At 37.1% G+C, this 24,515-nt stretch overlaps 1 protein-coding gene across 2 annotated transcripts in view; it reads left to right on the top strand.

Annotated features, from left to right (window-relative positions):
- The window catches only part of plcl2 (phospholipase C like 2), a 34,085-nt gene that overhangs the window by 5,736 nt on the left and 3,834 nt on the right, over positions 1-24,515 (top strand). Inside the window, exons 3-8 of one of the 2 annotated variants that reach the window (XR_013326856.1) lie at positions 3,516-5,999; positions 6,786-6,989; positions 11,786-11,861; positions 15,658-15,767; positions 16,668-16,928; positions 18,851-18,930. Coding sequence is in view for 1 of the 2 variants with exons in the window: in XM_077720573.1 (XP_077576699.1) it covers positions 3,516-5,999; positions 6,786-6,989; positions 11,786-11,861; positions 15,658-15,767; positions 16,668-16,889 (3,096 nt within the window). In the remaining variant the exon portion in view is untranslated. Of the gene's footprint in view, positions 1-3,515; positions 6,000-6,785; positions 6,990-11,785; positions 11,862-15,657; positions 15,768-16,667; positions 18,662-18,850; positions 18,931-24,515 lie in introns of those variants that run through there. The other variant, XM_077720573.1, reaches the window with a different exon arrangement.

The following is a 24,515-nucleotide window of genomic DNA, read 5'->3' as shown; positions in this document are numbered from 1 at the left end:
AATGTCCTTGATTATAAACATCAGTTGGTTTATTCGGATGAAAAAATGTATTTTTCTATCACTGTTAATAACAGTTAAACTTAACTAGTCTTCCCAGTTCAAATAAATGTAACGTTAAACTTTGTCTTTGCTTACGAACAATAAAGTCAGTTTCAGGAAATCAGAATCAGGTGCAAAAGAATGGCCTTTTAAGATAAAAAAAACAAAATTATTAGCTAAAAATCAATAAAAAAAAAGAATATACTCTAAAGACACAAAAGTATCTGGAACATTTTTACAAGAGAGGAATCAGGTGGTAAAAACATAATTTTTAATATATATTTTTTTAAATAGCTACAATGCCAAACAACAACAAAAATTAAGATACACAAGAATATTTTCAAAACAGGCTAAGATTTACATTTTGGTCCTTTTAATTCTCAAATTAGGGCATATAGGGGGCAAAAATATGTTTTTAGGACAGCTCTACTAAAATAACATTGTGCCATTGACCAAATAGTATCTAACAATTAGCAAAAAAATGAACTCTTAAAATTTGCTTATTTTTCTGGTACATTACAAGCCACATTATTTTCCATCAGGGAGCCATTTTGTGTCATAATGGTAGTTTTTAAAAATGTGTTTAATGCCCCAGTACACTCCAACTGGGGAAAAGAATGATTTTTATCGCATACCACACAACAAATGAAACAAAGTTACTTTTCACGAGTATTTAATTAGTATTCCGAGTCCGTTAATCATTGAATAGTTTTGCGATGGCTCATTTGGACTCAGATGTCTTCCAGTCTACAATAAATGGCGTTGTGTTGTTCTTCAATGGAGGCCAAAACGGTTAAAAAAGAGAAGAAAAAAAAGCCTTAGGGTTAAAATGTAACATTTTTGAGTTACTCATCACGTATGTGGTAAGCACAACCCAAAACCGCGTATTATCAATTGTGCAATAACAACGAGGGGTGTGGCTTTTAAACGTCTTTTTTTTTTTGTATGCTTTTTCATAAGTGTTCAGTAAACAAGAAGTGTTAGCATTAGCTGTTTGCTAGGTTAAAATAGAGAACTGGTCTATCAGGGTGTTAGCGTGAAACTGTTGCAAATTAGCAGGTGTCAATCGGGGGTTGTTCTTTTTGGCAGTTTTTTGTTGTCATGGGATCGAAAGAAAATGTTTTTGCGTGAAATTTTTGAGAAATATGTATTTGATGGATTTTGAACTATTTTGTTACTGCTTTTTGCTGAGTAATCTTGCCATAAGCAATTGTTATGTTTGTTTTCTCCCTCATTTATTAATGCTAGTTTGACATTTTGACAAAAAATGTGAATTTGGACAAAAAACTAAAATAGAGAATATTTAAAATGTTCAGTTTTTCCTTGTTTTTAATTTAAAAAAACGCATAAATCCAAGGATATAGAATGTTTACTCTTAACATTTACTATTTACTATCTATTTTTTTAAAAAGCTAAAAAATTTTAGAAAATGACCAACTCAAAATGCAAAAAAAAATTTTTTAGACATTTTTTTGTAAATCTGTTTGTGCACAATTCCGGTTAAGCAAAACATGAGGCTTACAGGGGGTGCTGGAGCCTATCCCAGCTGACTTTGGGGCCAGAGCCGGGTGACAACACCCTGAATTGGTGACCAGCCAATCACAGGGCACGATGATACAAACGACCAATCACTCATACCTAGGCGCAATTTAGACTATCGATTTATTTCAAAATTAATTGGTCAATTCACTGCATTTTTTAAGAGTTCAACATGTGCAGGTATTCTTGATCATCTGACACGCGCATTCAAATTTCTCAACTTAACATGTAAATTCCAATGCCACTCAACGATTGCTAGTAGTATCTTTCCATCCTTGTTTTTTTTTTTTCAATAATAGGCCACAAATCAAACGGAATCCCCCTTCAAGCAAGCAGCTCCCGTCCCATTTTCCCCTTCCCTTCGCCAAGGCGGTCACGCTAACGTCGTCGATAGACGTCCACATTGAGCATTCATAAGCCGGTTACACTGCCGTCTCTTGTCTCATCTCATGTGACCGTCACATCCCGGCCCCCGAGAAGACACAGGTGTTTTGTTTGTTCGCTACAAGCACTCGTGTGTTTTCAAAATGCTTTTCCAAAGCCTCTCTGGAGAGAGAAGAGAGAGGCTCTCTTGTCATTTCCTCATACGAGGCGGCGTCCACCAGGTGCTGAAACTGCAGGCACGCCGTCAATGTTCTCGCAACCGTCGTCAATGAGCGTCACCGTGTGTGTGCACATTGCGTATTCTTGCATCAGTTGGAGGGTTACTAACTGTTAGCCTCACCCTCCCCGTTTCCTGGATTGCTCAAATGGACGCCACACTTTAAAAAAATAAAAAATAGATTCAAGGCGATCAATGCATGGATGGAGTATAGCCGTCAAGACAGGATGAAGGGGGGAAAACTTTGTCTGACCTGAGGAAATAGAGGTTAATCTACAGGATGTAGACATAAGACATTAGCCCGCCAGTGTTTGTACTTGGCGTTAATGTGTGGTTGTGTTTCACTGTTGGATTCATGTATAGTTAGCAATAGGTATAGATGTATAGGTATAGATGTATAGGTATAGATGTATAGGTATAGATGTATAGGTATAGATGTATAGGTATAGATGTATAGGTATAGATGTATAGGTATAGATGTATAGGTATAGATGTATAGGTATAGACGTATTGGTACAGGTATAGATGTATGGGTAAAGGTATAGATGTATGGGTAAAGGTATAGATGTATGGGTATAGGTATAGATGTATGGGTATAGGTATAGATGTATGGGTATAGGTATAGATGTATGGGTATAGGTATAGATGTATGGGTATAGATGTATAGGTATAGACGTATTGGTACAGGTATAGATGTATGGGTATAGGTATAGATGTATAGTTGTATAGATGTATAGGTATAAATGTATATGTATGGGTATAGATGTATAGGTATAGATGTATAGGTATAGATGTATAGATGTATAGGTATAAATGTATATGTATAGATGTATGGGTATAGATGTATGGGTATAAATGTATGGGTATAGATGTATGGGTGTAGATGTATGGGTATAGATGTATAGGTATATATATAGGTATAGATGTAGTATAGGTATAGTTATAGATGTATGGGTATAGATGTATGCGTATAGATGTATGGGTATAGATGTATGGGTATAGTTATAGATGTATGGGTATAGTTATAGATGTATGGGTATAGTTATAGATGTATGGGTATAGTTATAGATGTATGGGTATAGTTATAGATGTATGGGTATGGGTATAGTTATAGATGTATGCGTATAGATGTATAGGTATAGAAGTATGGGTATATATGTATAGGTATAGATGTAGAGGTATAAATGTAGATGTATAGGTATAGATCTAGCTATACAGATCTATATATATTTTTTTACCCTTTCATTTTGCCCAATGGCTTTTAACAAAAAGACTTTTAAGAGATATTCAAATGTGAATTTCCCCTAATATTGATGTTATTTTTTGGCATTTCCAGGATTCCTCCAGACAGCGGAAGGAGAGAAAGAAGACAGTATCCTTCAGCAGCATGCCCACCGAGAAGAAGATAAACAGCGCCAGCGACTGCATCACGGCCATGGTGGACGGCTCGGAGCTGAAGAAGGTGCGCTCTAACTCGCGCGTCTACCACCGCTATTTCCTGCTGGACGCCGACATGCAGTCCTTACGGTGGGAACCCTCCAAGAAGGAGTCGGACAAGGCCAAAATCGACGTCAAGTCCATCAAGGAGGTCCGCACGGGGAAGAACACCGACACTTTCCGGACTAACGGAAGCTACGATCAGATCTCGGAGGACTGCGCCTTCTCCATCGTTTTCGGCGAGAACTACGAGTCCTTGGACTTGGTGGCCAATACCGCGGACGTGGCTAATACCTGGATTACTGGGTTGAGGTACCTGATCTCCTATGGGAAACACACACTGAATATGATCGAGAGTAGTCAGAATAACATGCGTTCCTCCTGGCTCGGCGAACTCTTCGGCCAAGCCGACGTCAACCGCAGCCGAGAGATAACGATATGCGCTGCCGTGCAGCTGGTGAAAAAGTTGAGCCCGGGATTGAAAAATGTGAAAATCGAGTTGAAGTTCAAAGAACTCCACAAGGTCAAGGACAAAGTCGGCTCTCCGGTCACCAGGGACGAGTTCATCGAGGTCTTCCACGACCTCTGTACCAGGCCGGAAATTTATTTTCTCTTTGTCCAATTCTCTAGTAACAAGGAGTTTCTGGACACCAAGGACTTGATGATCTTCTTGGAAGCCGAGCAGGGAACGCCACAAGTTAGCGAGGACACCAGCGCCGAAGTTATCCAGAAGTACGAACCGTCCGAAGAGGGTCGGCTCCGAGGTTGGCTCTCGTTGGACGGCTTCACCAACTATTTGCTGTCTCCAGAGTGCCATATATTTGACCCTGAACACAAAACCGTATGCCAGGACATGACCCAGCCATTGTCCCACTACTACATCAACGCTTCTCACAATACGTACCTAATAGAAGATCAGTTCCGGGGTCCTTCCGATGTGACCGGGTACATCCGCGCCCTGAAGATGGGATGCCGTAGCGTGGAGCTAGACGTCTGGGACGGACCCGATGGCGAGCCGGTCATCTACACCGGACACACCATGACCTCTCAGATCGTCTTCCGTGGCGTCATCGATGTGGTAAACAAATACGCCTTTGTGGCGTCCCAGTTCCCGCTGATCTTGTGTTTGGAGAACCACTGCTCGTTGAAGCAGCAGAAGGTCATGTTCCAGCACCTCAAGAAGATCCTTGGAGATAAGCTAGGCCCGGATCCACCCAAGCCGGATGATTGCTACCTACCGTCCCCTTGGGATCTGAAGGGAAAGATCTTGCTCAAGGGTAAGAAACTTGGTACCAACTGTACGGGGTCGGAGGGCGAGGTAACGGATGAGGACGAAGGGGCGGAGATGTCCCAGAGGATGAGTATCGACTCGGCCGAGCAGCAGACGATAGCGACCAAGAACTTTCAGCTCTCGAAGGACCTTTCGGATCTGGTTACTCTGTGCAAGTCAGTGGAGTTCAAGGACTTTGCTACATCGTTCCAGGCCCAGAAGCCTTGGGAGCTCTGTTCGTTCAACGAGGTCTTTGCTAGCCGCTGTGCTAGCGACTTTCCTGGGGAATTCGTCAACTATAACAAGAAGTTCTTGGCACGCGTTTACCCGAGTCCAATGCGGATCGACTCCAGTAACATGAACCCGCAGGACTTTTGGAAATGTGGTTGCCAGATCGTAGCCATGAACTACCAGACTCCCGGCTTGATGATGGATCTGAACATCGGCTGGTTCCGGCAGAACGGGAACTGCGGTTATGTCCTGAGGCCGGCCATCATGCGAGAGCAGGTGTCCTACTTCAGCGCTAACACCAAGGATTCCGTCCCCGGTGTGTCTCCGCAACTTTTGCATCTCAAAATCATCAGTGGGCAGAATTTCCCAAAGCCCAAAGGCTCTGGCGCCAAAGGGGACGTCGTTGACCCTTACGTTTACGTGGAGATCCACGGCATCCCCGCCGACTGCGCCGAACAGCGGACCAAGACGGTCAATCAGAACGGGGACGACCCGCTGTTTGACGAGAGTTTCGAGTTCCAGATCAACCTACCCGAGCTCGCCATGGTTCGATTCGTGGTGCTGGACGATGACTACATCGGCGACGAGTTCATCGGACAGTACACCATCCCATTCGAGTGCCTGCAGCCGGGTTTTCGCCACGTGCCGCTGCAGTCGCTTACCGGTGAGGTCCTGCCGCACACCCTACTTTTCGTTCATGTCGCCATCACCAACCGGAGAGGCGGCGGGAAGCCCCACAAGCGAGGACTGTCTGTGCGCAAGGGCAAGAGGAGCCGGGAGTACGCCAGTATGCGGGTGTTGCTGGTTAAGGCCCTGGACGATGTCTTCAAGACGGCCTCCTTACCGCTGAGGGAGGCTACGGACCTCAGAGAAAACATGCAGGTTAGACACTTTGTCAACTACTGTACTTTCCCGCATATTAGCCACTTTGCGTATAAGCCTTAGCCTTAAAATCGTAGAATTTTACGATTTCTCGCGTATAATCGTAGAATTTTACGATATCTCCCGGTTAAGCATTGCTCTTAAAATTGTAGAATTTTACTATTTCTCTCGTATAAGCCTTACCCTTAAAATCGTAGAATTTCATGATTTCTCTTGTCAAAGCCTAACCCTTAAAATTGTTGAATTTTACAATTTCTCTCGTATAAGCCATACCCTTAAAATCGTAGAACTTTACAATTTCTCTCGTATAAGCCGCCCCCTGATTCACAATTTTTACCCCCATACTCATGGTTTTAATAGAGTACAAATACATTTAGTTTGGCATTTTATATTTTTATCTTTTCTCTAGTTTGAAATAAATGACCGTATCAGTCACATGGCGTTTCACGCATGTCAAGTCTAATTTATGCGCATATAAGCCGTACCCTCGATTTAGTCAGCATTTTTTTAGCGACAAATACGGTTTATATGCAAGAAAATACTGTAGTTTGTTCCACTTTGTTCTTATAGCTTAACAAACTGTGCATAACAGACTGAATTCTAAATCGAATCAGTTCGTGTCGGTGCTTCCTCACTACCTGTCTGCCTTTCGCCGGTAAGTGGTGTCCGATTGCCCGGAGGTCATTTAAGTGCAAGCTAATTGCAGCTTCTTCCAGACTGTCGACTTGGCCAAAAAGCCAGACATTACAGAGTAGTAATTTCCCCATTTGTCTTCTCCCTCTACAGAATGCCATTGTGTCCTTTAAAGAGCTGTGCGGCCTTTCCGCCGTGGCCAACCTGAAGCAGTGCATTCTGGCTCTCTCCCCTCGTCTTAGCACACCAGATAGTGGGGCTCTGTTACTCTTCAACTTGGCTGACCACTATCCCATCATGGAGCCCCAAGGTTTGCTCCCAGAGGTCCTCAAGAAAGTGGTCACCACCTACGACTCGGTGAGTAGCAAGTTTGAGTTCCGTCTTGAGATGAGACAAAGTTTTTCTGTTAAATTAGAGATGTCTCGATTCGATACGGCTATTTTTGGAATTCCCGACGGGATTGGATTTTGTCACAAGATTGGATCCCATCCGCTAGATGCGTCTGATTTATGTATGGTCATGCTTTTCCAAATGCACTAAATCAAAACACTTGGCAAATATGTCTGATGAGTGGTCTTTAGAAGCTAATGAATGCAACAGAGCATAGTGTAAAACATTGTTTATTGTTTTTAGATTAGATTAGAACTTTTAGATCCCGTATTGGGGAGATTTCCTTGGTTGCAGTAGCAAGACAAGACACAGAAGACATTGTATACCTAGTTAAAAAAAAAACTGGAGCCACACACGGGAAATCCACAAGGATCTTATCAGTTTCATTCAAATTAGTCTTGGTGGCTTTAATACTTCAACTTTAATACATTGTTTTTTTTTGGCATTATTTTTACTGAATAAAAAATTCTGGTATTGGATTAGTATGGGAAAACATATACCGTATTTTCACGACTATAAGGCGCACTACATTATAAGGCGCACCCTCAATGAATGACATTTTTTCCATATATAAGGCGCACTGTATTATAAGGCGCACTGTCTATTATGGAGAAAAATTAAGACTTTTAACTGCGCCTTATGGTGGTCAAAATACGGTAATTGCTATTGACTTCCAGGCACTCACTACTTTACAGTCACCTCTAGAGCCAGCCATTGTTGATGTTTTGCATTTTTTGGTATAAAATCTTGCAGTGGGGGAGGAGCTATATGATGGAAGATGCTGTAAACTAAGATGGCATCTGCATATTTAACAGTATTGTTTCAGTTCAGGCGTTTGTGTTTTTTTTAATATCCGACAGTGGTGTTTTTTTTCTTTTTGGTTTTCTATTTTTTTTTCCATATATAAGGCACACTGGATTATAAGGCGCACTGTCTATTTTGCAGAAAATTTAAGACTTTTAAGTGCGCCTTATAGTCGTGAAAATACGATATTTTAAAAACAAACCATATTGACATTTTAAAAATCAGCATCGGAAAATCCCTATATTGCACTGGTTTATTTTTTATTGCCATATCTGGTCCATCATTTTAACATAGTTTACCTTAAGCACCCAACTACCATAGAAAAACAATGGCTAACCTGCAATTGACCCGTCGCTCTGCAAAATCATTTGGGATGGACTTCAGCACCACCGCAACATTAATGAGTAAAATCGCCATATTATAATGATAGGCAGATATATGTGTAGGCTTCAACGACCCAAAAAAATAATCACTTTCCACTCTGTTCAGATCAACGGCTTGACCTTGGCGCTCTTTTTAAGAGGATAGCGGCCTTGGCAAGCTAATAACGCCATGTCCGTTGCGCATTAAAATAAATAGTGACGCATTATGTAACACGCCAGGCTTTCCCCGTCTTCCTTATTATTCATAACTTAATTCTTTTACGTGCCAGAGCTCCCCTACGCATGTCAGAAGAACGGATGTTGTTGTCAGGCGTTGAATAATTTAGCCCCTAATCACTTACACCACAAGTGTTGGGGTTTTTCAATTCGAACGCTTACGCAATGGCGGCAGTGCGTGTTAAGGTGACCCTTGCGGAGGTAATTGTTAGTGATGGAAAGAGGACGATTGAGTTTAGGGTTTGGGAGAGTGGCTGACAGGTATTTGGGGGACACAATCGGCCAATTGAAAAGGAAGCATACTGTGGATAATGTGGGGGCCGGCTTTGGGTGTCAACTGACATTCCGGGTCTTTAATTGAGAGGCCGTGACCAACCCTGTGTTACTTCTATGGAGGAAAAACCTCTGTGGGGACAAAGTGTGGTGCTAACATGCATTGGATGTAAAGTATGATTGATTGGGTATTTCAAGTATTTCAAAAGTGTGAAAACAGTACTTAGATATTAAACAGTACTTAGATATAAAACTGTACTTGGATATTAAACAGTACTTAGATGTTAAACACTACTTAGATATTAAACAGTACTTAGATATTAAACAGTACTTAGATATTCAACAGTACTTAGATATTCAACAGTTCTTAGATATTCAACAGTACTTAGATGTTAAACAGTACTTAGATATTAAACAGTACTTGGATATTAAACAGTACATAGATATTAAACTGTACTTAGATATTAAACTGTACTTGGATATTATACAGTACTTGGATATTAAACTGTACTTGGATATTATACAGTACTTGGATATTAAACAGTACTTCGATATTAAACAGTACTTCGATATTAAACAGTACTTCGATATTAAACAATACTTAGATATTAAACAGTACTTCGATATTAAACAGTACTTAGATATTAAACAGTACTTAGATATTAAACAGTAGTTAGATATTAAACAGTACTTGGATATTAAACAGTACTTGGATATTAAACAGTACTTGGATATTAAACAATACTTGGATATTAAACAGTACTTAGATATTCAACAGTACTTAGATATTAAACAGTACTTCGATATTAAACAGTACTTAGATGTTCAACAGTACTTGGATATTAAACGGTACTTGGATATTAAACAGTACTTAGATATTAAACAGTACTTCGATATTAAACAGTACTTAGATATTAAACAGTACTTAGATATTAAACAGTACTTGGATATTAAACAATACTTGGATATTAAACAGTACTTAGATATTAAACAGTACTTGGATATTAAACAGTACTTGGATATTAAACTATCTCTCTTAGATATTAAACTCTCTCTTAGACATTAAACTCTCTCTTAGATATTAAACTCTCTCTCTTAGATATTAAACTCTCTCTCATGAATATAATTTTGAGAGCTGGTTTCAAACAATAATCTTTCTGTCACCATTTGACTGGCGACCAAAAGACCGGCGACCAAACGTCCGAGCACCCCCCAAAAAAAGCATTGTTTTTTTTTCGTCTGATCTTAATTATTTTCAGTTTTTTTTATTACGATTTTATTTTAAACTTGTTGTTTTGTCGTGTCACCATGGAGAAGAAATGACAGAATGCTTAAACATTTATTTTCTTTGTTCACAAGGATTGGACAGCTAACACCGCTAATAGCACTTAGACACGATAGTTGAGTGTAAAGTGCTTAGGCTGCACTTTATCTCGGAAGAACGCACAGTATCCTCTCAAAATAAATCACATGGTCATTTGACTTCACCCTGCGGGAGGTAATGATAGCGTACGGCTAACTGCAGCCCGTAGCGCCGCCGTGATTGCGCCACAAAATTATAAACACGCTTTCCAAAGAAGAAGAACGCACTCGGTAGTGTCTTCATACGCTTCAAAGGCCTTGTAGTCGAAGCCAATTTAAAAAGAACTTGTAATGTTTTTTCTGTTATTAAAGCATCACAGGCAGCCTTGCAATTTGAACGTTGCTTTTAGCGAATAATTGACAAATTAATGGTTTAGTTCCACTGCCGCAATACTGGAGTACTTTTAACAAGTGGCTTTAGTTTGTGGTTATAAAAAGTCAATAATCACTGCAGTACGACTTTGATATTTTTCGACTTGTTGTTTATGAAGGAATTCAATTGAATGGTTTTATTGTCATTATACAAGTATAATGTATAAAGCTCCCATCGCATAGTGTACTAATAACAACAAAAACAGACATAAATAATCAATAAATATGAAATTGATTAATATGTAGACTGAGTGGTTAGCAGGTCGGCCTCACAACTCTGGGGTTCTAGGTTCAAATCCAGGTCTGTATGTTCTCCCGGGGCCTGTATGGGTTTTCTCTGGGTACCCGGACGTTTGGTCGCCCGGACGTTTGGTCGCCCGGACGTTTGGTCGCCCGGATGTTTGGTCGCCCAGACGTTTGGTCGCCCAGATGTTTGATCGCCTGGGTGAATATAATTTTGAGAGCTGGTTTCAATTGTAGATATTTAGATATTAAACTCCCATGAATATAATTTTGAGAGCTGACTTCAACAGAAAACTCTCAGTCATGTTGTCAAACGTCCGGGCGACCAAACGTCCGGGCGACCAAACATCCGGGCGACCAAACGTCCGGGCGACCAAACGTCCAGGCGACCAAATGCCAAGCCCAAAGAAATCCTTCAACTAAATTATTTATATTTTAAGCTGATTCATATTTTTCCCATTGCAAAATATTTTTGATAAACAATAATACTACAATTAGAGGCCACAAAATGTTGTCCTTTTGAAAAAAAACGACAAAAACAACAAAATTTGCGCATGAAAGGGTTAATGAAGTTATTCAGAACCTTAAAAAACAAAACTTGTTGACCAAGTTGTACTCCAAATTTACTCATCTTGTCAACAACTCTGGATCCAATCATTCCCTTCTACTCAATAAATTTGACGTCTTCGTCCCCATTGACAGCTGCAAAAACATGGTCGATCTGTCTCGTTATTCCGTTTAACTTCCTTCTGCTGAAATGTCGATGTGTTTTCTCCAGTCGACACTCTCCATTCAACAGTGGAGCGTCTAAATTTAGCAACAGGCTATGACTCACCCTGATGTTTGACTTGCTAAAATTACCTCAAGAGCCACATTTTCTCCCTTTTCGAAAACCCGTCTCCATCGGAAGCCTCCAGACTTCAGGCTTTTTATAGAAAAGTCCTCCTGTCTGCTTTCCCTCTAATTTCGGGTTTATGCCAACACGACCTCGCCCACGCCGGCCTTCTTGCTAAAACGCCCGCCGTCTGTTGTAGACCTCCCGTGTGCGGAAGTGCCTGCAAAACTGCAATATAACATGAATATTTTGTGTTTTTTCTGGGTTTTTTTTAGGTGATCCAGACTAGCAAGACTCTCCTGGAGAGCTTTGACGGGATTTATGAGAGGATCTTGCAAACACAAAAAGCCGGTAAGAACTAAAACTTTTGATTACCGTATTTTCACGACTATAAGGCGCACTTATAAGTCTTAAATTTTCTCCAAAATAGACAGTGCGCCTTAATATTCAGTGCGTCTTATATATGGAAAAAAACAGAAAACCAATAACGAAAAACCACCACTGTCGGATATTAAAAAAAACACAAACGCCTGAACTGAAACAATACTGTTAAATATGCAGATCAGCCATCTTAGTTTACAAAATCTTCCATCATATAGCTCCTCCCCCACTGCAAGATTTTATACAAAAAAAATCCAAAACATCAACAATGGCTGGCTCTAGAGGTGACTGTAAAGTCGTGATTGAGTGCTTCATACCTGTAGTCAATAGCAATTACCGTATTTTCACCACTATAAGGCGCACTTAAAAGTCTTAAATTTTCTCCAAAATAGACAGTGCGCCTTATAATACAGTGCGCCTTATAATACAGTGCGCCTTATAATACAGTGCACCTTTTAATACAGTGCACCTTATAATACAGTGCGCCTTATAATACAGTGCGCCTTAAATATGGAAAAAATGTCATTCATTGACGGTGCGCCTTATAATGCGGTGCGCCTTATAGTCCCTAAAATACGGTAAGCAAAATTCTTGAAATTAAAATACAATAAAAAAAAACCTGCCCCAATAATAACACACTAACGTTTCAAAATTGGAATCCCTTTCTAAACATTGTCCAAACAGATTAGCCATCTAGTCCCCATAAACATCAACCAATTGACTCATTTACCTCCTACATACATTTCCCTAACCCACAGCAGTTTATTTTTGCATAACGTAACCTTAAAGTCAGCAATATTATAACCCAGCATGCACTTTTTCTGCCTGACCATCACCACCTCAAAATAACTGAGGATATTCCAAGCAAAACAAGCTGTTATTTGGCTCTCTACCCCCCTTCCGTTTCTGCTCAACATCTTGCTTAGCGCTCCAGGATGTGATGTAACTGTTATTGTTGTGTACACACACACACACACACACACATATACACACACACACACACGTAATGTGCGAACACCCGTTGACAGTGAGCTTCTTTGGCTGTCGAGGCGTTTATGAGCAAACGGTAGTCTTCCCCCTGAGGTGCGAATACAAACAAAAAAACATTCAAGAAAAAAAATACTATTTACAAAAGTAGAAAATATACCAAGTCATATTTTCTGGGTATTAAAAAGTGTGAGAGGGTGGAGTTTGATTCAACAGGAGGTTGTTATGTAAGTATTGTGTTGTTTGGAAATGGGTCATGGTAAGTGTACTTCCCCTTTAAGAGATTGTTTGGGCATTGTCTTGGGGATCACGACAGGGCAATTTTTTGGGGGGGGGAGTTGGTAGTTTAAATTATTTAATGGAAGTATGTGTCGTCAAGTATGTGTTGGGGTATTGTGAAGAGATTGGAAGTACTAGTGATGGTAATTGACGTCTTATTCGGTTCACCTGCTGTAAAACGCACAAAAAACATAAGAGTGGACAGAGCTACTGCCATTGGCTGCCGCGTAAACATTGTCTGAGAGGGGCGGGGTTTATTTGATAAAACTAGGTGAGGTCACACAAAAATATCATCAAATTCTAATAGTAAAGTACTCTTAAGTACCCACTTATTTGAATTATATATATTTTTTGGTTTATTACAATTTGTTTTAGTTCATTTTTGAGGTTTTTATTTTATATTTTATATATTATTTATATTATATTATTTTTATTTTATATATTATTTTATTTTATGTTATTTTTTATAAAAAAAAAAATTTGCTTTGGAAAATTATATTTTTTTCCTCAAAAAGTCCTTCAATTATTTAACTACTTTTATCAAAATTATTTGTTTAATCTATCATGCATTAATAAACAAAAATTGAGAATAATTCATCTTTAGAGCTGATGCGATTAATTAATTAATCAATATATATATTAATATATAATATTAAATCAATTGTCGTTAAATTGCTCAGCGTCATTATTAACCTACAAATGGCCTATACTGTTATTATTATTTTTTAATGTACATTTTACCAACATTTTACAAAAAAGTAGAAGGGTAGTAGACATAATTTCTGTAAATACATTTTTTCCCCTCCTTGTTTTTAATCTAACAAACAAAACAAAAATGCGACTTGTATTTCTGAAGTCTTCTTGATATTTAATCATAATGAGATATGGTCAAATATCCTTGGCTGGTGTTTCTCGCCTCTCTGGTGAGTTGAGCTCCGTTATTTAATAAAGGGACTCCCGTAGGCTGTTTCCATTTGTACACAACACACACACACACACACACACACAGCATACGTACTTGTGGGGGTTGTTCGATTAAAAACGCAAACACAGCTAAATCCGGAAAATCACAGTAGCGCACTCTAAAATTGCAACAAAAAATGCCAAATTATGTCTACCAAATTTCATGTTGCCGGGTAAACCTGGCTTTAGGGTCTTAATACCCAAACGTGAATAATGGCAAGAAATCCATAAAAAATATATATGACCCCTTTATATTCTAATTGGGATTTTTTAAGACATTTTTTAGGGGAAGACAATAATTTTTTTATCAATTTAAGAAAAATATATTTTTTTTTATGACCCCTTTATATTCTAATTGGGATTTTTTAAGACATTTTTCGGGGAAGACAATACATTTTTTATCAATTTAAGAAAAGAAAAAAATTATGACCCCTTTATATTCTAATTGGGATTTTTAAAGACATTTTTTAGGGAAGACAATATTTTTTTATCAATTTAAGAAAAATATTTTTTTTATGATCCCTTTATATTCTAATTGGGATTTTTAAAGACATTTTTTAGGGAAGACAATAATTTTTTTAGCAATTTAAGAAAAAATATATATATTTTATGACCCCTTTATATTCTAATTGGGATTTTTTAGGACATTTTTTGGGGAAGACAATTCATTTTTTATCAATTTAAGAAAAAAAATATTTTTTATGACCCCTTTATATACTAATTGGGATTTTTTAGGACATTTTTTGGGGGAAGACAATACATTTTTTATCAATTTAAGAAAAAAATGTTTTTTATGACCCCTTTATATTCTAATTGGGATTTTTTAGGACATTTTTTGGGGGAAGACAATACATTTTTTATCAATTTAAGAAAAAAATGTTTTTTATGACCCCTTTATATTCTAATTGGGATTTTTTAAGACATTTTTTGTGGAAACAATACATTTTTTTTATCAATTTAAGAAAAACATATATATTTTTAATTTTTTTTAATAGAAGTCAACGTATGCACTGCATTATCGTTCATTTTCACGAAGAAAAAGGGATGCTCCCTCTTTGCTCCAAGCCTGCCAAACTCTGTCCAGTGTTGCTAGGCAACCCCCTTACATGTGTGTGTGTGTGTGTACCGATTGGCCTCACACTATCAAAAAAGACACTTTCACGGAAAACGTGCCCATATTAAAACGTGCCGGTCAATTCAGGTCATCAAACAAACCCCCCCTCAAAAAAAATCCCTAACCAATATTAATATATATAACATTTGATATGAGGAGGAGGGGGTAATTACTCCTGTTGCCACGGCAACGACACCAACAGCAGCAACAGCTCTAGGTGACGTTGGGGAGTGCCACTATGTAGGTTCTCGCCGCTAGGACGGAACCTTAGAGAATAAGCCGCCGCCCCCTCCTTCGTCGTCCTCATCATCATCATCATCGCCAAATGCCTTTCTGCGTATATCTTTATATATATATTTTTTGTTATTTGTACGGTAGAATATAGCCAAATGTTTGACTATTGGATGTATTTGTTTTTGTCAGCCATGCAGTTCCACCAAAATCTCCACGATTTGGCGGTGAAGGAAGGTTTAAAGGGCCGAAAACTTCACAAGGCGGTAGAAAGCTTCACATGGAACATCACTATTCTCAAGGTAACCCATTTTTTTTTTTTTGCATGGCAACCCGCATGGTAACATAACATGGCAAACTCTGTTGCCATTCCGATGCCATCAATCCAATGGAAGTTTTTAAACATAGATATTTTACAGCATTTTTTTCATAGTTTGGCTAAAAGAATGTCCTCGGAAATTAGATGGGAATTTATTGGAAATCAGGGAGTTTTTTTAATGTCAATTCGATTTCATGTGGGCCGGACCATTTTAGATATAATTTTTTGATTTTTTTTTTAAATAAATGGATTAAAAGAACTGGATTAAAATCCCTGAATATTCCGTTTTTTTATAGATTTAAAACAATGTTTATTTTAGCTTTTTTTAAATATATTTTTAGATTTTACAAAATGATTTTTGACCTAAAAACACATAAAAAATTGATTAAAAAATGACAATTATTGATTTAAAAGGGGAAAATCAGGAAATTTACTATACATGTATACCCTTCTAGATCTAAAAAAATGTTTATTTTAATATTGCTTCAGATTTTACAAAATGATTTTTGACCTAAAAACACAAAAAAATGATTAAAAAATGACAATTATTGATTTAAAAGGGGAAAAATCAGGAAATTTAATATATACATCTATACCCTTCATTTTAATTTGATCCTAAAACACAAAGTCGGCACTCATCATTGACTTTCTTAGGCCACATTTTTTTTGCATGGCAACGCACATAGCAACATAACATAAACATATCTAAACGAACTTGGATTACAATGCAGACACTCAAAAATAAGTTTCATCTAACTTTACACTAAACTTCATTCTAATTTTGTTATAAATTTTGATACTTTCAGCTCTATAATGCTAAAAAAAAATGTTCACAAATATGCTAGCTTTCCACTCATTGTTATCATTAATTTTCTGGTTTCAGGGTCAAGCAGACCTTCTGAAACACGCCCGTAGCGAAGTGCAGGAAAACCTGAAACAGATCCATTACGCTGCGCTAACATGCGACCTAGCCAAAGGCAGAGTTGCCGGCGGATCGTCCGACTCCAAAAGTAGCCGGCGCAGCCTAGAGGCCATTCCCGAGAAGGCCACGGCCGAGGACGAGCTAACGGAAGACGACGAAGACGATAACGAAGAAGACAAATGACCACTTTTTCCACCACCGGACGCCGCTTAGTGCTCTCAGGTATTTTTACCAAGGGGAAAACATTCAAAATGGCGGCCTGCCAAGGCGGTACTGGGAAGTTTGACCATGAATCGCGGTAAAATATGGAGCTAGCTTGCGAAGCTAATGTAGCAATCTTCAGAGGCACTCTTTTCAAAAGGGATGTAATTAATATTCAAGTGAAATGTTTGGGAATGGTGAAATGGGTTGATTGGTATTTGATGGGTAAAGTTTTGTCCGGATTGGCAGAAAATGAGAGGAATTTTAGCTTAAGTTTCATAGGATTTGTTTCACATGATACTAGAGAAACACTGTGATACTTTGGAGTTTGATTCGGCAAATATTTTGAGGCTTTCGCCACTATTGCAACGCAAATTCTGATGGGTTCGAATCTTAATAGATTGGATGGAAAATCTTGTGATTTACACCAGGGTATTGTATTGCAAATTTCACCTTTTTGCTGAAATCCCAACAAAATCTCACATTTTTTTCAGAAATCCCAACAAAATCTCACATTTTTTTCAGAAATCCCAACAAAATCTCACATTTTCTTTCTGAAATCCAGACAAAATCTCACAATTTTGGCCGAAATCCTGACAAAATCTCAAATACTTGCTGAAATACCGACAAAATCTCATTTTTTGCTAAAATCCAGACAAAATCTCACGTTCTTGCTGAAATCCCGACAAAATCTAATTTTTGCTCAAGTCCTGAAAAATCTAAAAAAAAATGCTTAAATCCTGACAAAATCTCAATATTTTTGCTAAAATCCTGACAAAATCTCAATATTTTTGCTAAAATCTTGACAAAATCTCATGTTTTTGCTAAAATCCCAGCAAAAACTCATGCTTTGCCGAAATCCCCAAAAATCTCAAATATTTGCCGAAATCCTGCCAAAATATTTTTTAAAAATCTGAAATCCCGACAAAATCTTAAATTTTTTGCTGAAATCCCAACAAAATCTCACGTAATTTCCCATTCACCGACTCTTCCATCTTCAAAACTTCTTTGGAAATTCCGCCATTTTTTACACTTACAAATCTGTTCAAACCAAACAAGACAGGATTTCTGAAATGTAAAGCTCACTGGTAACTGTACGGAATAATCCCGCAATTGCGTTTACTTCCCGGGGAGACCAACCGGCAAAGACTTTTCCAACTTATGGACTTTTCTCCACGGACTGGAGACTTACCCGTACGCACTCCCATAACTTGCAAACTTTTCGGGTATTCGGAAATGTTCCTTAAAGCACAAATAGTGAATGTAAAAGGAAGAAATGTTTACATTCCTGAATTTGTCATGTGCCAAACACAAACCTGATGTGTATATATGGAGATACCTGTTACTTTCCCTTTTTTTTAAAGAAAAAAAATGACTTAACATGGGTTTAAAAACAAAAAAAGGATTTATTTTATAAGAAAAATACAAATGTATGCATAGTATTATTATGTGTGACAGGCAGAATTTTGAAATCCAGTTTGAAGGTTCTTATGCGGAGTTATTACATTTTTTTATTAACTTTTTGGCTGCCATTGACTGCGATAGACGTCAAATCTAGTTCAAACTGGAATATTTCCCAGTTTAAATGGTTTAAAAGTCTATTTTCGTCAATGAAACTGATACATAATAACATTTTAAGACCAAAAATGGCTTTCTTTCTGTCCAATCATGCATTTCAAATCTCCCAAAAACTCATTTCAACTCTTCATCAACTACTTCAATCTCTGTCAAATAAAATAAATACAGTCATGCGACTTTGTATACTTTTTGTTTTCTCACTACACCATGACTAGAGTAAACTATTTTAATTTTTATAGTCCAAAAAACAGACCCAGTAAGGCAATTTTAATGTTTGTTTGGAAAATTGTCAGTTAAAAACCAAAACACTGACCTTTCAGACCCAAGTCTTTAATCTGTATTTGTATCTTTGTGATCCTTTTTAGGTTTTTATGGGTGCTTTTTCATCAAAGCTAAAATACCAAAGTGGCTTTCAAGAGATTTTTGATGACACGCGAGCACTAAAGTAAGTACGTTTTATGGCCGACACGAACCCTGTACAAATTATCGTCATTTTTTACCATTTTAAGGTCTTTTTTTGTTTTTAGATAGGTTTTAATGTATTTGCAAGTACCACAGTTATTTATTTATATATAAATAGCATCATAGGAAATATTTTTTTTCAAAATAAAAGCCAAAAAATTCAATTCAGTCATGTTTTAGTCAGAAAATATTTGAAATAGTCAGACGCATAAGAAAAAAAACACTCAGAAAAGTTAATTTAAACATAAAAAAATCTGTTATAAATATAATACTAAACTTAATACAAATACTAAAGTAATCTTTGATTGATCTCTCACATAAATATCAGAAATATATATCCTAATTGTTCATTTTATATTTGTCAACATGCAGTTCAAATAATAAAAGGTACAATGCTGACCTCTGCTGGTAGAAAGTAAGCAATACAAGTTGGAGAAATGGGGGGAAAGGGAGGAGCCAAGTACGGAGGCGGGATTTAAGCCCTTTGACTGAGCAGCGACAGATGTCCGAACCATTAGATGTAGGAGGGATGGCAGCGAGGAATGTTTTATCAGTATTTTGGAACTAATTTACATAATCAAAATTAAATCAAATGTTTTTTGTAAAAAAATAATGACTAAATCTATTATATAGCTAAAAAAATGTTCCAAATTTACAAACTAAAGATCAAACTATAGGTTTTTTATAATTAGAACTTACTTGCATTAATGTACAATCCAATTTTATACAATTCAATTGTACTGCAGTTCCACTTTAGGCCACCAGATGACAGGCTTTGCTTTCAAAATGATTCCATCCTTATCTCTCCCCAAAGTGCCCCTCCCCTTCCCACACTCACCCTCCCTAAGGCGGCTCATAAGTTTTCAATCTAATCATGTTTTTATTCAGCTGGGATGCCAATGGCACCTGCCACCTTCCCACAATGCATTGCGGCATCCTTACCGCACCACGTCAATGTGAGCATATGGCACTTTATTAAGATATCAAAACAAACCAACAAAAAAAGGATTACATGTCAAAAAAACAAACAGAAGCGATGAGGTAAAAAGACAGCCCTTTTACCGCAGGGGCGTCAAACTCGTTAGCTATATTCATGCTAACTAGAAAGTTCCTTGTTAGCTGCCATTTTGGCTCCTAGCGCCCAAAAAAAAACAATGATAGCGCGTATAGAAAATTGATCAAAACACCCACAAAGTTCTGTTTTTACGTCAATAAACTAAAAACTTTATGATTCTTTACGTAAAAGCCAGCCCTTTTACCGTCAAAGTTGTTAGCCACATTCACGCTAACTAGAAAGTTCCTTGTTAGCTGCCATTTTGGCTCCTAGCGCCCCAATAAACAATGTTAGCGCGTATAGAAAATTGATCAAAACACCCACAAAGTTCTGTTTTTACGTCAAAAAAAATAAACGCTTTATGATTCTTCACATAGAAGCCGTCAAACTCGTTAGCTATATTCACGCTAACTAGAAAGTTCCTTGTTAGCTGCCATTTTGGCTCCTGGAGCCCCAAAAAACAATGTTAGCATGTATAGAAAATTGATAAAAACACCCATAAAGTTATCTTTTTACGTCAACAAAATAAAAGCTTTATAATTCTTTACGTAGAATATAAATTAGCCGCCCGTTTTATGACAACTTGGGAGTTTTCCCCCCCAATCGGGACGTAGCGACCAACTCCGACAAACCGCTTAAACACGTCCGTCTTCATTCATTAGCGTCCTCTCGTCGGCGTCCTCACTTAACGAGGCGCACACGCTATTAGGACGATTAAACGGACACATCTGTTTTTCATTAGCAGCTAAAGTCACCTCGACGCCGCGATAAACAACACTGAAAATCACTCCTGCGTTCGCCAAGGTGGACGTCACGCCCAACGCGCTCGATAATAGCCAAAAACACGGTTGTTAAAAAGCCCCCCAAAAAAATCGGAATTTAAACTCCAAAGCTAACGTTATTCGAAGTTCTTATGCTAGTGTCTCGATGCTAATTCGTAGCTAGCTTCTGGCGCAATGGAAAACAATAGAAATCATCCGTAGAGTCCAATAAAAGTCTGATTTGCGTCACTTAATCGGCATGAAAAAGTCACCGCTTGCATTTTTGTGTGCAAACAAGCGTCGGGTAGCAAACGGCGTGTCACAATGGCGCCCGATCCCCTCGGGCCCATCTGCTGCGATAGCTGGAAAATAGGCAACTCTCATCACGCCTGAACTCACCACCGTCGGGACCGTGATAGGTAGTTAGTGTGTGTGTTTTCCGATTGACAAAAGCTTTGTTTGTGTTCTAAGTGCTTCTTAAAAATTCTCAAATTTATGAATCTTGATAAAGTGCCTTTCAAATGCTTCAGGTTTTAACATTGCTTGGACAATTTGGAATGGTAGGTCTTAAATTCATCCGTTTTTAGATTAGATAACTTTATTTGGGCCATATTTGGGAAATTTTATTGTCACAATAGTAAGAGGGTGAGAATACAGACACAGAAAAATAAATTTTAGACATACATAAATCATAAATAAATATATAAATAACTAAATAAACTAATAAATATATAAATAAATCAGTGTAAATGTTAATAAATATATGAATAAATTGATAAAGAAATAAATAACTAAATATATTAATAAGTATGTAAATAAATCAGTATAAGTGTAAATAAATATGAATTAATTGATAAAGAAATAAATATATAAATAACTAGATAAATTAATAAATATATAAATAAATTAAAATGAATGTAAGTAAATATGTAAATAAATTGATAAAGAAATAAATATATAAATAACTAACTAAATTAATAAATTTAAAAATAAATAACTATAAATACATAAATCAATATATAAATAAACATATACATACATACTCATAGATGTATATTTATACATATTGTTGGTGTTAACATTCTTTTAAATTGCTCGGTGATTTTGTTAGACAAATGATGGTTTTTTGATGCAAATTCTAGCATTTCTTTACTAACGTAACAATCTAATAGAATGAGTCTTGTTTGTATTTCCACTACTTATATTTTGTATTCGTAAAAAGTTTAGTACGTTTTTTTTTATAATACTTGAGCGACGCACATTTTTTTGAAGAAATAAATCATTCTGATTCCGTAGTACTTTTAGCTGCCAGTTAGTAACTTGCTAGCAACAAGTATTTGCTGCTAGCCAAACGGATGCCATGTTTTTAGCTATCATTACTACTAAAAAAAAATCATTTAAATAGTACTAAACTATCTTTCCAAATACTTTTAACATCACCCTCTTCCCACAGCTTCATTTTAATTAAATTTAAAGACAGCAATATCTTACATGCTAGCTTAGGCCTAGATCTCCGCTAATGCTAGCCTAGCGAAGCGCTGAATAGCCTTTTCTATGCAGTGTAATTATTATTATTAGCACTTTGGAGTCCCAAAAGAGCAGTCATCCAGGTAGCGTTAAGTCAGCACAACGCTAATACCCAGGCTAATAGCGGCTGGCAAGTGGTGCTAACAGCGAGCTAATAGCGGCGGTGAGGGACCGGACGGGCACCACCGTAGGGACGTACGCGCCCGGCGTCCTGGTTGCCCTTGGAAGCTCGTAATTAGTAGCCAGTGACAACAACAATGCTAATAATTAACCAAAACAAACAATTTGGTTTCTTTTGGGGGCCTTGGTGGAGCTAACATGTTGTCATAAGCTAACTATTGCATTGTTTTACTGTCTTGGTTAACTAGCTAATCAATTGTAGTCATGTAGTTTTGTAGTTTTTTGTTTTGTATGTTAAAATTATTTCTTAAAATTGTTTTGGGGCAAAAATATCTATTGGATAATCGGATTTTTTTGTAAGTGATTTGATTTTGGGTTAATTTTTAACTTGTTTTTAGCCATTGACGTGTAGTTTGATATTTATTAGCATAAGATTTGATGTTAGAACAATAAAAAGAACAATTAACGTGTTAAAATTAAACAAATATTTACGTTCAAATGTAAAATCTATTTTGTCAAACATTGAAATTTATTTATTTTATATTTATTTATATTAATTGATATTTGAGTTATTAACGGTGAACTTTTTGCTCAAAAAACTTGTTTTTTTTAGGGTAACGATTTGGACATTTTTCACTATAAATAGTGGCAAATAAGTTAAAATATTAAGAAGTTTGATATTCATTAGCATAAGATTTGATCTTAAAACAATATATAGAACAATTATTGTTAAAATTAAACCAAATTTATGCCAATTTTGACGATTAAATGTAAAATCTCTTTTGTCAAACATTTACATTTGGCGAGTTATTAACGGTGAACTTTTGCACAAATTTTTTTTAACATGAAATTGAGTTAAAGTCTAACATTTGTGTCAAAATATTATGTTTTACATGAAAACGTGTTGTTTTTTATGTTAAATATTTGGACATTTTTCACTATAAATAGTGGCAAATAAGTTTGATATTTATTAGCATAAGATTTGATGTTAAAACAATAAATAGAACAATTATTGTGTTAAAATTACACCAAATTTATTTGAGTTAAAGTCTAAAATTTCCGTCAAAATCTTATTTTTTTCATGAAAACTTGTTTTTTAAGGTAAGGATTTGGACATTTTTCACAATAAATGGTGGCAATCAAGTTCAAATTTTGAAAAAACGATTTGTAGCATGTTTTTATTTTTATTTTTTGTATACTTTTCTTATCGACTATCTGGCCAACGTCTGAGTACGTGCTAGTTAGATATTGCCGCTGACAGAACACGCAGCTAATTGCTAATTGCGCGTCTCATTAGCGTCAGGGGTGACAGGTGTCGCGAGTGTGTCGGGCCTCCGTTGCGCCGCTACTCCCGCGAGTTTCCCGCGTTCCCCCCGGTGGCCGATGCTGCCGAAGCTGTCGTTTAATGGCTCCCCCGGGAGGGTGCCGTGGGATGTCTCGGGGGTCTCGCCTTTTGGATACTGTGTTGCGGCAACAGGGGGCAACGCGGGACTGCAAATCCCCCGACTCTGCTTTGGTAAATTGCTTTGTTTGTGGGTCTTGTTTACGTTGTGTGTTGATTTGGGGGAAAACTAATATTGCAGATGGAACATTTTTTTATTGATAATTTCGTGGATTGGACACAATGGGAAAAAAGTTAGTGTTAAATTACATTATATATTGCATTCTCTTAACTTTTTAAGAAAATTTAAAAGCCTTACTATACATATTCTACCTCTGCTTTTTTGACAGTATAGTAAGGCTTTTTTCTTCAAAAAACGACAGTATAGTAAGACTTTTTTCATAAAAAAATGACCATGTATAGTAAGTCTTTTTTTATCTCGTTTTTTTTGAAGAAAAAAAGCCTTACTATACTATGTCGTTTTTTTGAAGAAAAAAGCCTTACTATACTATGTCATTTTTTTGAAGAAAAAAGCCTTACTATACTATGTCGGTTTTTTGAAGAAAAAAGCCGCCGGTCTAAAAAAACGCACATTTTTACTCAATCTTGCTAAGACCTGACTACAATATGGGCAGTTGGGGGTTCAAATCTCAGCTGGGAATAATTTTTCCCTTAAATAGAAACAAAAGTGTGTAGGCAAGACTTTTCCAATAATGACAAAGTAA

Source organism: Stigmatopora nigra, chromosome 7 (assembly GCF_051989575.1).
Source record: "Stigmatopora nigra isolate UIUO_SnigA chromosome 7, RoL_Snig_1.1, whole genome shotgun sequence".
Classification (NCBI taxonomy): domain Eukaryota; kingdom Metazoa; phylum Chordata; class Actinopteri; order Syngnathiformes; family Syngnathidae; genus Stigmatopora; species Stigmatopora nigra.
Note: the sequence above shows the minus strand (reverse complement) of the source record. Positions and strands in the feature narration are given on the sequence as shown.